The sequence below is a fragment of the Sus scrofa genome, chromosome 1, assembly GCF_000003025.6.
Source record: "Sus scrofa isolate TJ Tabasco breed Duroc chromosome 1, Sscrofa11.1, whole genome shotgun sequence".
NCBI lineage: Eukaryota > Metazoa > Chordata > Mammalia > Artiodactyla > Suidae > Sus > Sus scrofa.
The window spans coordinates 44,313,194-44,330,835 of record NC_010443.5 but is presented as its reverse complement, the minus strand read 5'-3'; the positions used below and the strand labels follow the sequence as shown (position 1 = coordinate 44,330,835).

Sequence of the window (17,642 nt, the reverse complement as noted above, 5' to 3'; positions counted from 1 at the left end):
CAAAAGCCTTTAGAAATTATTATACTTTTTTTGAATTCTATTTTACAAATCAAAATAAATTATATGGGTTAGTCAGAAGTTATTATTAAGAGTGGTAAAGAAGAAAAGAGAAAGAGAAATGTTTTATAAACTGTATGAGAATAAGATTTTTACCGTGTGTTGGATGGTCTTTTAATTCTGAAACTTTCTTGAATAAAGGGAATTTGTGAGTTCTTTGAGCAGATTTTGAAGACCCCTGAAATATCGTTTTTGTGATAATACTTATTTTACTACTTGTCTTAGTCTCTCCAGGCTGGTAGAACAAAAAAAAAAAAAAAAAAAAAAAATCACAGACTGGGTAACTTATGAACAACAGACATTTATTTCTCACAGTCTGGAGACTGGGAAGTCCAAGATCATGGTGCTGGCAGATACGGTGTAGTGGCTGGTAAGAGCCCACTTCCTGCTTCCTAGCCATCTCCCTGTGTCCACACATGCTGGACCGGGCAAGCTAGCTCCCTAGGGCTTCCTTTATGAGTGCACTGATCCCATCCATGAGGGCTTTGCCCTTGCGAATTAAGCATCTCCCAAAGGCCCTACCTCCTAACATCACCTCAGGCATTAGGGTTTCAACATATGAATTTGGTGGGGACACAAACATTCAGACCATACTTGATGAAAATTTAGGAGGCCCCTAGAATCTCGCTTTGGTGATTACACTTTCTTTGCTACCTAATATATTTGATTTTTGTGTGTGAGTCATCTGTTTACAAAAGCAGACTGTCCACAGTTTGTAGATAAACCCACTGTTTATCTACAACTAACCACTTCCCCTGCCTTGGTTTGTATAATCAAGTTTACAATCAATCACTAATTTCTCAGTCTCAGTATTATGCAACATTTCAGTTGGGTCAAAATTATAATCTTACGTATGTGTCGTCTGGTAAATTTGACCTCCAGGGGAAAAAAATGCCCTATGCCAATTCTTTGTACTGGTCTAAATTTTGAAATGAGCCACAAGTGTGCTTTGTTTTTAGGTCCATATTGTGGAAGCATGACTGTTCCCAAAGAGCTTTTGCTGGACACCAATGAAGTAACTGTTCGCTTTGAGAGTGGATCCCACATTTCTGGGCGGGGCTTTTTGCTAACGTATGCCAGCAGCGACCATCCAGGTATAGCAGAATAACCAACATATAACCTGTAAACCTTGATCTGTCTTGGAATTCCTCTTGCTACTATCTCTGGACAAAATTATGACCTCATACAGAATTAAGATGTGAGGGAAGAGAGGAACTCAGTGTCTTTTTTTTTTTTTTTTTGTCTTTTCTAAGGCCGCTCCCTTGACATATGGAGGTTCCCAGGCGAGGGGTCAGATCGGGGCTGCAGTTGCCAGTCTACGCCAGAGCCACAGCAACACGGGATCCGAGCCGCATCTGCAACCTACACCACAGCTCACCGCAACGCTGGATCCTTAACCCACTGAGCAAGGCCAGGGATCGAACCTGCAGCCTCATGGTTCCTAGTCGGATTCGTTAACCACTGCGCCACGACGGGAACTCTAGAACTCAGTGTCTTTATAAGCTGTTAGGTCTGAACTGGATAGTTTATAGCACATGTTGGACTAATTAGCTGACTTATGTGGGAGAGGCTTGATCTCATTTTCCTAGAAACCTTGGACCGTGTATCTTTGGGACCACCTTCCTGGCCCTTCTAAGGTTCTGGCTGGTCTCTGGAGCTCTCCCCCAACCTCTTTCTTAGGGGTTGCATGAGCATGGGAGTATGAGGAGGATGAAGTCACTGTCACAGAGTTCCCTAGCCATCCAGCTAGTGCACGAGCAGGAAAGAAGGGGAGCATGAACACTGATGAGAGAGGAAAGCGCAGCCTCCGATTCAGGCCTCGTACTCCAGAGTAGCTTCTGTGCAGCCCAGGATCTGCTCAGGGCCACAGAGAGCCCCGGGGTTTCTGCTCTCAGTCCTTTCTAGCAGAAATACTCTGGCAGGGGGACGACATTCATTTCACACTCAGCCAATCAGATCTGACCAATCCTAGCAGGCCCCGTAAACTCAGTGCTCGGCATATGTTGCTCCCTAAGAGCTATTGGCAGGATTAAGCAAAAAAAGAAATTCTGCAGTAAATGTGGAATATTTTGAAAACTATACTAGTTTGATCTAAAAGCATCAAAATCTGCAGTGTCTTAGAGTTTCCATTGCTGAGGATTCGGGTCTATAAATTACTCCAGGGATCATCTTCCATTTAAGTCCTTAGTCCTGACTGATCAAAACTCATAGGCTCTTCTCCCAGAACATCTGGCTCTGTGATTACTCAGATGCCACTGGCTAAATTGTTAAATTAAATGTTCCTGAATTTCTCTATGAACTACACTGGGCTACTGAAATTGTTTTCTCCTGCCAGGGAAGGTTATACACATGAGCTTTGTAGGTTATGCAGCGAATAATAGTAACTGACCAGTGTTGGCTTTTCTGTTGGAAATGGATCCTGTTATTGTTCACTGGAGAAATGCTGAAGAACCATGATTGATGGTAGAAAATAAATTGAAGGGAACTGATGAAATCCTGGGGAGGGTGTCTCAGTTTTGATTTATTTATTTAATTTTTTATTTTTATTTTTTGTCTGTGCCCATGACATGTGGACATTCCAGGGCTAGGGATCAAACCCATGCCATAGCTGTAACCAGAGCCATAGTAGCAACACCAGATCCTTAACCCACTGAGCCATGTGGGAACTCCTTTTATTTATTTTTAAGCAGAGAAGTTCAGATAACTAGATAATGAATAAATGCTTTTTAAAACTGTTTTATTTTAAATTGTGAAGCCTGAGTGTCCTAACTTCCATTTAGTCTGCTAATTGCAATTATCTTTATTTACAACAGATTTAATAACGTGTTTGGAACGAGCTAACCATTATTTGAAGACAGAATACAGGTAAATGCAGGGCCCAAGCTATGCTGCATTCATTGGTTGCTGAACTTTTTGTTTTCCTTGGCATTAAACCAGATAAAGTACTTTATTTGACTTAATTTTATTTTCTAAAAAATCCTTTATAACTAATTAGGGGTGTTTAAATTGATTTCTTATATAGCAGAGGTTAGCAAACTTTCTGTCAAAGGACAAATGGTAAATATTTCAGATTTTGCGGGCTGTGCAGTCTCTTTTGCAACTGTTCATACAGTTTCTGTTGCTGTTGTATGCAAAAGCAGCCACAGACTGTGTATGTGAATGAATGAGTGTGGCTGTGTTCAAATAAAACTTTATTTGTGAAAAAAGCACCGTCCGGATTTGGCCCATGGTCATAGTTTGCTTGACCCCTGAGTTCTAATTTAGTACCAGTGAGCCAAATAGAGTCCAGAGTGCTTTTTTTTTTTTTTTTTTTTTTTAACCTGGCCAGTCTTGGGAGGGACTTGGTAGTTCTGGAGGGGGTTCATTTTTTTCTTACAAAAAAGAAACCTACTGAGAATAGGAGATGAAATTTTTCATTCTACCTTTACTCTAACTGGAAATATTACTGAATCTCTTTGATGTCCACTTTCTCATGTCTAAAGTTAAAGAGCCTAGAGGGGGATTTCTCAGCCTTGGCACCATTGATGTTTTGGATTGGATGATTTTGTTGTTGTGAAGAGCTGTTCTGTGCACTGTGGATGTTTTGCAGCATCCCTGGTTATATACTCTTTGTGCCAGTCGTGATAAATGTCTCCTGGTGGGCAGAAATCACTCCCAGTTGAGAACCACTGGTCTAGAGGTCATTGTCAACAAATCTAACACCTTAGAGTGTTTTCTTAGTGCGAGATACAGCTCTTCCAGATTTCGTGTATAGATAGCTCATACGAATGTTCCAGTATGCCAACAAGGCAGGTTCTGTTTTGACCTGAAAACAGAGGCACAAAGCAATTATGTAACTTGCTTAGGGCTACGCAATAAATAAGTACACCCTAAAAGTCGAGCTCAGGAGCCCATGGTCCTAACCATCTGACATTCTATTAAATGAGATTATTTTATATGTAGAATCAATTCTAGTGTTTATTAGAACATAAAGTCTAGTTGAGAAAAATAAAAATGATCAATAATTAAACATTGCCTTTAAAGTTGCTATTCATCAATGTAGACATTTACCAAGATTTTCTTTCCAGCCATATGTGGACAGTGCCAATGGTGACAGGGCCTCTGGGCATCAATAGTCATTTTCTGTCCTCTTCAAGAAAGGAATATATTCACCTACAGCTGTGGTGCCTGATCATCTAAGCTGTGGCCCAACCATGTAGTGCTTAATTAAAGGTGAGGCAAGATGACTGACTAGTACAGGGCCATAATCCTTTACTCATAATTGTGAAATGTAGAACACTTCAAAAGCCAAAAGATTTTTATAACTCACTTGGTGGCAGTATCTGATTAATGTGACCATAAATTCATTTGACAGCAAAATTGGACTAAATTAAACATGAAGTGATTTTGTCTTTATGTACTTGACTTACTATGACTATCCATGATTTGATACAGAGATATTAATGTTTTTTTATTTATTTTTTTTTATTTTTTAGGGCTGCAAATGCTGGATATGGAAGTTCCCAGGCTAGGGGTCATATCAGAGCTACAGCTGCAGGCCTATATTTTAGCCACAGCAACACAGGATGGATCCAAGCCTCATCTGTGACCTACACCACAGCTCATGGCAATGCTGGATCCTTAACCCACTGAGCGGGGCTGGGGATTGAACCCACATCCTCATGGATACTAGTTAGGTTTGTTTCTGCTGAGTCACAACAGGAACTCCAAGATATTAATGTCTTCATTAATATTTGCAGACCTCACTGGAGTCTAACATCATATACATCATTGGCATTGTTTTACTTTTCTAGAATCCAAAAAATTCTGAATTTTGAAATATATCTGGGTCTGAGGGTTAGATTAAGGAACTGCAAACCTGTAGCAGCATTTCAGTTATTTTCATTTCTTAATTCCTTGATTATTATGGCAGTGCTGGACTCCAGTAGGTCAGTGGGGCAGAATTATATGAACCACTTATTTGGGTAGTTTTGATAATTAGATATTGTTACACATCTGATGTGCTAAGTCAGCAGGAGGAAACTGAGAGGAAATGAAATAAAAGCAGCTGCTATTTTGGAATCTGCTGGGGCTGATACATTCTTCTTGAACAAACCAAGTAAACATTATTGTAACATGGTAGATATAGAAACAAGGGCATATGGCATCCACTTTCAAAGCTGTCCATGTTCATATAAAATTTTGAGTTTCCTGTTGAATGGTTTTTGTAGATGTATAGCTGTCTCTTGTAGCCTATTGATATGTTGACACTTGAGGGAACTACAGAGGAGGAAACTGAATTTAAGGGGGGTTATATGCAATATACAGGGTCAGACGCTAGTTAAGTAGTAACAGAGCCTGAGTCACCCCTCCATTAGCCCCTTCAACCATGTGTACGCTGTGACATGTTTCTGAAAGTTTCTTGAAAAAATGACTCTTAAGTAAATGAAATTCTAATTGTGAATACCTCTATTAGTCAGACTCTTGGAAACAGAAGGTAAGGAAGTAGTTGCCAAGGGTTTGGGGAAATTGGGAGAGGTTGTTAAAAGGGTATAAACCTTTCTTCAGCTGTAGCGTGAATAAGATCTGAGGATTTAACGTATAACATGGTGACTATAGCTGATAACACCATGTTGTGTAACTGAAATTTGCTACGAGAGAACTTGTGTTCTCGCCAAATATGTGTGTGTGTATGTGTGTGTGTATGAGGTGATAACTGTGTTGATTAACTAGATGGGAGTTCTTTCACAATGTATACATAAATCATCATGTATACTTTAAATGTTTTATAATTTTGTCAGTTGTATCCCCAATAAAGCTGAAAAAATACACCTTGTTTTTCTGACTGCAAAAGTAATTTATAACTAATGTAGACTTCACTATCCAAGACTAGCCATGTGTGGCTATCAGGCATTTAAACTTGGCTAATTCAGATTGAGATGTGCTATAAGTATAAAATATACTGTAGATTTTGAAGACATTATTAAAATAAGGCTGGAAATATCATGATAATTTTTCTGTTCATTACATGTGAAAAGGATAAAATTTGACTATTGGGTTAAATAGAATGTATTAATATTTAGCCTATTCCTTTTGAATTTTTTAATATAGCTACTAGAGTATTTAAATGTACATGTATGGCTTCCATTATGGTCCAACTGGATAATGCTAGTAGCATGAATCCAAATTCACAGAGTTAACATAGAAAATAAAAGTTCCTGGAGTTCCCGTGGTGGCTCAGTGATTAACAAATCCAACTAGGAACCATGAGGTTGCAGGTTCGATCCCTGGCCTCGCTCACTGAGTTAAGGATCCAGCGTTGCTGTGAGCTGTGGTGTAGGTTGCAGATGCAGCTCAGATCCCGAGTTGCTGTGGCTGTGGTGTAGGCCAGCAGCTATAGCTCCGATTCAGCCCCTAGCCTGGGAACCTCCATATGCCATGTGTGTGGCCCTAGAAAAGACAAAAAAAAAAGAAAGAAAAAACTTCCTTGGAGTTCCCCTTGTGGTTCAGTGGGAAACGAATCTGACTAACATTCATGAGGATGCAGGTTCAATCCCTGGCCTTGCTCAGTGGATTAAGGATCCGGTGCTGCCGGGAGCTGTGATGTAGGTCACAGATGAGGCTTGGATCTGGTGTTGCTGTGGCTGTGGCATAGGCCGGCAGCTACAGCTCTGATTCAGCCCCTAGCCTAGGAACCTTCATATACCTAAAAAAAAAAAAAAAAAAAAAAATTCCTCAAAATCCTATGTTTGGAGAGTATCCAGAGATATTCTTCCTTGTTTTCTTTTTATCCATAGAAAACATAAGATGTTATTTAAACATTTCTTTTTATAAAGACAGGATTGTGCTGTATTTATAGTTTTTAGAAACTTTTTTTTCTTAAAAACATTTCTTGGACATCTTAAAATCAATTAAGATGCTTTAGGGAAACTCATTGTTTAATAGAGTTTATAATGAAACCCGACATAGATTAACCTATGTTTTCACAAATCAGGTTTCTGATTTGTCATTAAAGCAAGATGATCCTGCATTTGTATAGAGGAGAGAAAATACCTTTAAGTTTAATTTAATGCTTTTAAATTTAAGTACAACTTAACAAAATATAACCTCTTTATTTTTTTTCTAGCAAGTTCTGCCCAGCTGGTTGTAGAGACATAGCAGGAGATATTTCTGGAAATGTGGTGGATGGATATAGAGATGTAAGTAATTGAGGGTAATTGTATGGCAGGGAGGAAATTAGAGCGTTTGTTGCTTGAAGTTCTCTACAAAGCAAAGTCCAATAACATGTAAAACTTTGTGGATAGATGTACAATTCTCTTTTCTGAAAATAAGTATAAAGACCAAGGTAATTCATGCCTTCATTCCTATTTTTAGCATTTCCAGTTAAGCATACTATACATTAAAATGGTAGCCGGACCCTTTATTATAGCCTAAGGTATAATTCCATCTAATTTTTATGAGATCATCTTTTGTCATGGTTTATTTCTTTATTTTAATGTGCCAGTTGATTCATGTAACACAGCCAAGGAGGTGAACATTCTACATCACAGAAGAGCAGTGTTGTTTCTGGAAGCAGTGAAGCATTTGCCCTGCTCTTATGTATTACTCCCCTTCATCCTTGCATGCTGGTTTCTTATGCTTGTTGAGACTCTCTGGATGATATAAGTTGTTCCTAGAAAACGTGGAAAAAGTAAAATCACAAGAAATCATTTTTCTAAAGTGTATGTCTTATATATATCCAGGTGCGCAATCCTTCATTTCTTCCTGTTTACACATTTCTATCTTGGAAATCTGATATCTGATTTTTAAACATTTACATTCCTATTGAAAATAGATTTAGGAGTTCCCACTGTGATGCAGCAAATTAAGGATCTGGTGTTGTCTCTACAGTGGCTCAAGTTGCTGCTGAAGGCACAGGTTTGAACCCTGGCCCTGTGTAGTGGGTTAAGGATCTGGTGTTGCTGCACTTGGGGCTTGGATTAGATCCCTGGCCTGGGAACTTCCATATGCCACACGTGTGACCGAAAAAGTAAAATTCAAAAACAAAACAAAACAAAAAAACCCTTGGGTTTATAGCTTATGGGATGGGGTTTGAGTGATTAGAAATGTGAAAATCTCTATAGTGATGGAATTTTTTAAGAGTTAGTGACACATGCCTTTGTGTGGGGAAAACATGCATGTTCTAGGAGACTGATCATTTATCTCCAGCAGGAGGAAAAAAAACTTGGCTTTAATTTTACTTTTAGCACATCCGGACTCTGAGAGCAGCAGCTTTTGTGATTTGTTTCTTTTTTCATGTGTTGTCTTTGTTTATAAAATTGACAGAGGACATTTTTTGGCCTCTAAACTGTTTGAAACTTAAAATGATTTACACCACTTCTGTTTGAAAATATATTGGCATAGGCTGAAGTCCCAAAGGACTTCAGGAAATTAACTAAAAGAAATAAAAAGTTGAGGTGTACTGTTTCCCCCTAGCAATATACAGTTTTAATTTATTTTTTGTTGTTGTTGCTGTTGTTTCTTTTTAGGGCGCACCTGTGGCGTATGGAAGTTCCCAGGCTAGGGGTTGAATTGGAGCTGCAGCTGCCGGCCTACACCACAGCCACAGCAATGCCAGATCCAAGCTGAGTCTGCAACCTACACCACAGCTCATGGCAACGCCAGATCCTTAACCCACTGAGCGAAGCCAAGTATAGAACCTGCATCCTCATGGATACTAGTCACATTTGTTTTCTGCTGAACCATGATGGAAACTCGAATACTAGATTCTTAACCTGCTGAGCCACAACAGTAACTCCCTAAAGTTTTAATTTCTTATTTCCTGTCCAGTATAAGGAACTTAAGAATTATGTGGATAAGAGAAATAGCATGGTTTCTTTATTTGTTTCTCTTGCCTCCACTTGACAGAGCTATCTTTTTCAGGGTGACAGGTAAACGGTTTCCTGCGTGGTACATCTGAGCACATGATCTGGAAGTGCTAGCAAACAGGTTTCCTATTTGACTCACTAACTGATTTTATACCATATGCTTTTGAAATGAGTTTACCTGGAGGGAAAAGTTGTATTTTGAAAACAAATCTCTTCAAAGAAGTCTGATTAGTGTCTTTTTTGTAGATGTTGTTATCGTGGGTATATTAGATCTCTACTGCTACATAACTATTACCAAAAGCTTAGAAGCTTAAAACTACACATGTATTATCTCTCATGTTCTGTGGGTCAGGAGTTTGAGCATGACTTAGCTGAGTTCTCCGCTTCAAGGAAACTCACAAGGGTGCATCTGAGGTGACACAAGGGTGTCAGTGGGGCTGTAGTTTCATCTGAGGCTCAACTGGGACAATATTTGCTTCTAAGCTCACATGGTGTTGCTTGCCTTCATTTACTGATGGATTGTTGGATGGAGGACATCAGTTTCTTCCTGGATTTTGGTTGGAGGCTGTCCTCAGCTCCCTGGGCCGTGGACCTTCCCAACCAAAACCAGTCAGAGAATTCCTAGCAAGGGTGTCTCCTGGCAAGACAGGTAACAATCTTATGTAATGTTATTATGGGATTGGTGTCCTGTGACCTTTGCCATTTTCTGACAGTTACGAGAAAGCCTCAGTACCCACTCACAGCTGAGGGGATTGCACAGGAGGCAGAGATCAGGGTGTTATCTTATAGAGTCTCTCCTCCAGAGTGTCTTCATCTTCAGAAGTATGTTCTGTTGTAGCCAGTCTTTTCTGGAAGGGTCTTTGCAAAACCCAAGCACCTCCTCATATCCTCTAGGTTAGGATGGTTGAATCTGGAAAGCAAGTTACTAACAGGGAAGAAATGTGATGAATTAAAGAGCAATTAGAGAAAAAGAATTGGTTCATTCTGTATGGTTTCAAAAGGCAGAACTAGGATTGGTGGATGAAAGTTACAGGGAGGCCAGTTTCCATGACGTATGAGGAATAACTCAACAGTGCAAAATGGGATAGGATGTCTCGAGAGACAGTGAGGCCCCAAGCACTGAAAGTATCAAATGAGGAGGTTACAGCCTTTTGTTGGGGTGGCCTGGATGCATGTGAGAAGGTGCTGGGGGTGGAGAAGGGGGCGGTCTTTCAGGAGGTGTCTGCAGAAAATTTAAAGGTCTTTCAGAATTCTGAAGATTCTATGATTCTGCCTCCTTGCTTGATGAATTAAGGCATCATATGGTGTGCTAACCATGCCAGTTAAGAATAGAAGCTTTCCTTTAAGCTCTGCCTCACCTGGAAACCAGACATAAAAAGCCCCCAGAACAGTTTTTATCTTGGTACCTTCTCCAATCCTGCTGACTGTACCATCTGCTTTTAAGTGGAACACATCCCTTAACTAATTCATTTCAGTAATTCTCCATTCCCCCAAAATGTTCAAGCACTATTGTAAATTAAAGGCAGACAGTACAGACTGTGTGCTCCTCGTCTGGGAAGAGGAGGGGAGAAACCCATCTATTGCTTACACCCACAAAGCCAGAGGCAGATACGTTACGCTGGTGAGCGGTTGTCTCTGACTGATGACAATATTAATATCATAATAAAATGCGAATTAATTTTTGTCATATTTTCCAAAATGTCTGTAATGAAGGTATACCACATTTCTAAAGCAGATGTTTTCATCATACGAAGACTAGCAACACTGAAACAGTTCATGCCCTAGAATGAATATATTTTTATAATTTAACATATGACCATCATTCCACCAGCATTTCAAACATGTGCTTTCTTCATGTTATATTAAAGTCAATCTAAAATGTTTACTTTTAGGAGTTCCTTTTGTGGCTTAGCAGGTTAAGAACCCAACTAGTATCATGAGAATGCAGGTTCTATCCCTGGCCTGGCTCGCTGGGTTGCCGTGACCTGTGATGCGGCTCAGATCTGGCATTGCTGGGGCTGTGGTTGTGGCGTGAGCCAGCAGCTGTAGTTCTAATTCAACCCCTAGCCTGGGAACTTCCAGATGCTGCACCTGTGGCCCTAAAAAGAAAAGAAAAAAAAAAGTTTACTTTTTCATTACGTTTTATTTTAATACTTTGTCAGTACTTTTTAGTACCGGCTGATTTTTCCTAAAGGAAGACTTAAGAAAATGCTCCAATTCTGAAATGATTTGTTTGCTTTGAGAGTTAAGTCTTCTCATGCTGATCTGTTTGGTTATCTTTTGTGGCTCAGTTAACTTCAGAGATGTTTAATTTCATCAACATACAGATTCATGAGTCTTGGCCTGTTTTCCTTAGCTGTCTATTGCATTCCCTTTCCTGAAGAATTACATTTAAATTATTTGTTTGAGGCAATCAGTAGTTAACACAGGCCTGTGATGTGGCTCTCCTACATTTACATTTCAGGGAGGCGTAAACCTCAAAATAGCTAGAAAATAAAGTATGAATCTGTGATTCAAAAGGAACTTTTTAAAAAATCAGGTATAATGAATGCGAATTTTTAAAATTGTTACCAAAAAAAACCCCCAACTTTAGAAAAAAGTTAGTGGGTGAGAGAGTGATTTTTTTTTTTAAGGAAATAACCCGGAAAAGGGCTGATAATTTGATCATAATACTATGATAAATCTGGAGATGTATGCTATGGCCTGCATTTAATATTATGAAAATCGTATGAATTGTATTAATTTAATATGCAACAATGCAGTGAAATAAATTCCACAAATTGGGCACAGACCATGGAGTTTCCCAAATGCCAGGGACTGTGGGAAATGAGAATATTTGTTGGCCAGTGGTGCCAGCATGTCCTATTTCTTGTTGGCCTATGAACCTGTCCTCTCGTAACCAAGGAGGTCCTGGAACAAGCTAAGTCCAGTGAGAGCTCTACACAGGGCAGGGCTCCAGGTGGGAAGACCGTCCCCTCCTCAGACTGGCTGCCAAGGAAGCCAGGTGACCCCAGGGATGGCAAGAATTGCTGCCCAGCCAACCACTGGACCAGTTTGCTTTTCATTTGGGGCTGAGAGGGGAGGCAGGCCTGCATGGACCCTGTAACAGGTACACAAGGTGCCCTTTAGAATCACAGGGTGATGTAGACATCACCCAGTCCAGACTTTTCATGGTCCAGATGAATTGGGAAGCTCAGTCCAGAGTAGTGAGATGACTCAAGCCCACGTAGCAGAGTTAGGGGCAGAGCCAGGGTAGTGCGCTGGCTTAATTTAAATTCAGGACGTTCCCGTTATAGCTAGCTCCTCCATTTTTTTTTTTCCCCACCCAAAAAGTCTAGAACAGTAATAAGAAAATTCAGAAAAAAATTGAAAATGCAAGCTGCCTATTTAATTTAAAAAGTACCATCTCTTCTTCTTATTCTTCTTTTTGTTTTTTTCCAAAATCAGGAAGGATGGTATCTGCACCTGTTTCAGCATTCTCATATTTCTTCTCTCTCATGAAATGCCCCCGCTTCTTTGCTATGATAGCAGTCATGGCAAAACTGGCTCACTTTGCCAAATCTATTCTAGTTGGGGAAATAGGAGCTCTCTAAATTAAAGATGACAAAAATTCTCAGTTTTATTGCAACATTAGTTGCAAAATACGGTTGGTCTCATCGATCCTCTTAATATTGTAACCTAAATCTAATAGAAATTTTCCACTGCAGTGAGATAAACAGTGTTGTCGTTAACACGAAGAGAAACTCCCTAGTTCAGTTATTGAGATACAATTTCATGAGCTTCTTGTCTCTTTTCCACCTTAGCATTGCAGAGAAGTAGGTCAGTGTTAAAGTTTATTTAAGAAAAGATCCCTCGTGGCCCCTCAGTCCTGGGCCAACAGCCTAATCACCCTCCCACACAGGCCCCTACAGACCTGGGTGCCGTGTGAAAAAGTTCCATCCTTCCTTCTAATCAGAGCCAGCCAGGTGCCCCTGCCACATTTGTCACACCAGCCAGCAGCCTTGGGGGTCTGAGCTGTTTGACCCTCTCAGAGAAGATTCAAGAATGAGAGGGAGGCTGTGGGCTCTGGGCTGCTCATCATTGCTCTGAGAACTTCAGAAAGTTTTCTGTTCCATTGACTGTCCTGTGGCTGACACCACCATTTCGGTTTCGATGCCTTGTTAAATCTTTTAATTTTAAAATGAAGCTGTGGTATGGAAGGTTCACCATCTCAGATGATCCTCAGGATGTATATTTAGTAAAGCAAATGTAAGAAACGGATCAGTTACTTACTCTTGCTTCACAAGTCACCCCCAAAACTTAGGCTTAAAGTGACAGCCATTTTGCTGATGCGTTTGTGGGTCAGCAATTTGGGCTGGTTGGTTCTGAAGCTTTCTTTGCCTGGAATCGTTCTTGCTGGTGCCGTCACGTGGCAAATCATCTGGGGCCGGAATCTACAGTGGCCCCACTGACATGTGTGACAGTTGATGGGGCCATGTTACCTGCAGCAGAACAAAGCAAGCCGTCTGACCCAGCTCAGAGACGGTGTGGGAGGTGACTACACAAGTAGGGCCACCAGACAGTGATATTCACTGGGGAGCCTCGAATGCTGTAAATTACCGCCTTTCTTTCCTACCTAGTGGAAAGTTTCCCAAGTTAGCATAAATATGGCGACTCTGATGTCATTCTGAGATAGTCATCTAAGAATTTTTTCCATCCCTTTATACTGTTTACTTCCCTGAATTATAACTTAGCATGTCATGGGTCAAATAGGCATGCTGACCACAAGTTGTAGCAAAATGGAAAACTCCCACTATATTTTGGATGCATCGCTGAGTCTTTATAAGTGATGATGTTACTGTGTTTCAGACCTCTTTATTGTGCAAAGCCGCCATCCATGCGGGAATAATTGCCGATGAACTGGGTGGTCAGATCAGCGTGCTCCTGCGCAAAGGGTTAAGTCGATATGAAGGAATCCTGGCCAATGGTGTGCTGTCAAGGGAGTAAGTACGGCGCCTCTTGTTCTGAGTGGAAGGTAACCCCACAGGCATAATTAAGCAGTTCACAATTGTGAAAAGACTGCAGGCTTGTGATACCAAGGGCTCGTCAGCTGAGAAAGATATGCCAGTGCTTACAGCAGCATTTATGGTGTCATTGTGGAAGAGAAATGTAGCCATTGAAAAGCTCACTGTTATGCTGCCAAGTAAGTTAAAATGGTCCACATCTGAAGTCCGGGTAGAGGGGCTTTCTACTCTCAGGTGCTTCAGTGGGAGGGAAGAAAGGCTTAGTCCTCTCTAGTGTCTCCAGTGTCTATAAATTACTGATTATCTCTGATATAACCGAAGATACTGAAGGAGATGAGGGACTGAAATAGACCCAAGCAGGGCTGAACACCCTCCAGCGGATCCCTAGAGACAATCTCCTAAGGATGAATAATAGTTGGGAAGTTAGAAAAAAAGAAAAAAGGCTTGCGTTCACTTCTCTGTTTGGTATTATCCTCGGATCTTTTATCTTCATAAGAAAAAAGTATGTTGATTGCTTTTAACAACTTCAACCTCAGCTCTTAGTGCTTTCAGATTTCCTCAGCCTGAGTGGAAAACTAGAGCTATTAGAACTAACTGCAGGCATCTAGGTGTCCACCCATGTAAGCGGGCAGCTTGGACTGGTCCAGAGGGACACTGCCTTTGGAATGAATGGACACCTAGTCAGGGAACAATGCTACTGTGTGATTGGTGCCTTAGGGGGATTGGTGCCAGGACCCCTGTGGAAACCAAAATCCATGGATGCTCAAGTCTCTTATATAAAATGGCATAAGATTTACACAAAACTATGCACATCCTTCTGTATATTTTTTATTTTTGTTTTTGTTTTTTTGGGGGGGCTGCACCTGCAGCATATGGAGGTTCCCAGGCTAGGGGTCTAATCAGAGCTAGCTACAGCTGCCAGCCTATGCCACAGCCAACAAGGGATCCGAGCCATGTCTGTGACCTACACCACAGCTCACGGCAACTCCAGATCCTTAACCCACTGAGCGACGCCAGGGATCGAACCTGCAACCTCATGGTTCCTGGTTGGATTCATTTCTGCTGCGCCATGGTGGGAACTCCCCTTCTGTATATTTTAAATCATTCCTAGATTACTTATAATACCTAATACAATGTAAATGATATGGAAATAGTTGTAAGCACAATGTAAATATGGTATGAATTATTGCCAGCATGCCACAAATTCCAATTTTGCTTTGTGGACTTTCCATTTTTTTTTCCCCCTAAATATTTTCACTCCATGGTGGATTGAATCTCGGGATGCAGAATCTGGATATGGCTGACTGTGTACGCACATGTATTCACACACATGTATACCATGTACATGAATACAATTTATGTACACATGCTTTTATGCATATGCACACACATATGTATATACATTTTTTTTTCCTTTTGTATTTGCCTCAAACTCTTTGGGGCATTAAAATTTATGTTCTAATTTATAGTAAAAGTGATTGCTCATGCCCAGTAAACTTTAAATATCTGCTTGATGTTGACTTTGAGAATCTGTTTCTTTTTATGTTTTTTATTGGTTGGTTCTGTTGATACTGTGGTGCTATTTCAGGAAGGTATTAAGCTGAGGCCTCAATTTGATGGGTGCTTCTGTCTCCAAATAGGACCAAAGAACTGGCCTTTGGCTTTCAATCCGTTTTTTTGGCATCTCTTGCTTATGTTTGTTTGTATTTGAGTGCTTCATTTGAATGCTCGTCTGTATATGAGAGAGTAAAAAGTTCAACTTGTACTACTTGGATTTTATTCTGCTTTTGAAGAAAAGACTTAAACTTGAATTAATGTTCTCAATTACTTCCTCTACAGCAGTTGGACTTAATACTTCATGAAGTCACTTTATATGAATTGATATTAAACTTTGACACAAAAGAGTCCAGAAATCTAAGCCATTAATGAATTAGGAAAAGTTTTGCTCCACATTCCATGTAGTTAGTTGAACAAATCGTCCTGTCTTTGCTTGGGTGGGAATAGACAGAAAGCCCAGGATTGTAATCAGAGTCCCTTCTTCTGACGGTGGTTTTGCACTGTCTTTTTGTGCTGAGCAGAGAAGAGTAAGCGCAGCACTCATACGGGTTCTTCCACTCATCTCCATTCCCAGATCTTCAGGGAGCAGTTGTTTTGATCCCGGCTGTTTTGCTCTTGGGGAAGCACAGTACATGCGGTCACTGAACTTCTGTTCCCACACGCAGTTGTTTGGCGTTCAGGAAGAAACAGAAGGAAGCATTGCAGCTGAGGAAGAAGGGGTCCCTAAAGTAAATATCTCGGTTCTTCTGGGACTCATCCTGGGTCAGGTCACTTCCTTGGTTTGAGGAGACGAGAATGGAATCAGGAAAAGCAACTGACCTCACACAGAGAATGATGGCTCAGACCATCTGTAGGGAAGGCTTTTCTTTGTGTTTACATCAGATCCTTCACGATGGCTGCTACAGCCCTCTGGGAAGGCTGGCAATTCCTGGAATCTGGTTGAATTCATCCACCCTGTTATGTGAAGGCCTCAGAACCCCATTCTGCCCAGGATGTTTCCATTTTTAGAAGGAAGAGGAAGCTTATTTACCTGTAGCATTCTCTAGGTGGTTGTATTCAATTTGTTTAGTTGGTGAAATGGAAAGACCTCTTCCAGCTGATAATAGAGGAAAGCCAGGCAGAGGGATCTTAGAAGCAGACCCTTCCCTAGCATTGTCTTCTCAGGGTTAACTCCAAAGCTCACCTTCTTTCCATAACTTCTCTTTCTCACCAAGAACAAGATAAATGTTTTATTTAATATTTCATGGCAGTGGGAGCATGTTTAGGCAATCAGGGTTGCAGCAGAATTTTGGGAGCTTATCTGGGCCAAACTTCAAGGGTAATACTTAATGCAGGAACATTAGAGAAAATAGAAAAATTAAAGAAACGCTCTAAACAAATCTTAACAGAAAGGTAAATATAAATTGCAACAAGGTTCTCCTTTCTTTAAAAGATAGGAGAGCTGAGTCCTCAGCCTGTCTTGGCCCCTAACTGTGAACCAAAGAGTCCCTTGACCCAAGTAAGCCTGAGTTTTCTCATGTGAGAAATGATTGATGCCTACATTATATTCAGCACAGATGATAATAGGACCTTTCTGTGGAAAATCAGGGCTTAGGAAGTCTCTTCCTGAGAGCAGACCAAGAATATGAAAAAAAAAACAAAAAACCCAAACCCTGTTACTTAAAAAAACAAATAACAAAACCTTTGATGTGAAGGTGCTTATATTCCTGTCCAAACTATTTTTGGGTTCTCTGTGGATTTTACATTTTGGTACTCTGTTCATTATTGTCACTGTAATTCAGAGGTAAACATTTAAAATAGAAAGCCATCCTTTTAGATTATAAAATAATTAAACATAACAGTGACATCTACCTTTTTTTTTCTTTCTTTCTTTTTTTTTTTTTGGTTTTCCTCTAGTATCTAATACAGTAAGTATGATTGCACATAAGATTAATCTTGAGAATTCCAAGTTTCTTTTGTTTTGTTTTTTGGCTGTTCCTATGGCATGTGGAATTTCCCGGGGCAGGGATTGAACCTACTCCACAGCAGTGACCAGAGCCACAGTAGTGACAACGCTGAACACTTAACCTACTGAGCCACCAGGGAACTCCTGATAATTCCAAGTTTTATATTCATGATATGTATTGTTACACCATTGAGTTGGTGAGGGATTTACACAAAGGTAATGTGATTTTCTTAG

General features: G+C 40.4%; 1 protein-coding gene across 1 annotated transcript in view; it reads left to right on the top strand.

Annotated features, from left to right (window-relative positions):
* The window catches only part of DCBLD1 (discoidin, CUB and LCCL domain containing 1), a 72,605-nt gene that overhangs the window by 42,877 nt on the left and 12,086 nt on the right, over positions 1-17,642 (top strand). Inside the window, exons 3-6 of the mRNA XM_005654388.3 lie at positions 1,017-1,151; positions 2,871-2,922; positions 7,163-7,235; positions 13,752-13,885. Of these exons, the coding sequence (XP_005654445.2) occupies positions 1,017-1,151; positions 2,871-2,922; positions 7,163-7,235; positions 13,752-13,885 (394 nt within the window). The remainder of the gene's footprint in view (positions 1-1,016; positions 1,152-2,870; positions 2,923-7,162; positions 7,236-13,751; positions 13,886-17,642) is intronic.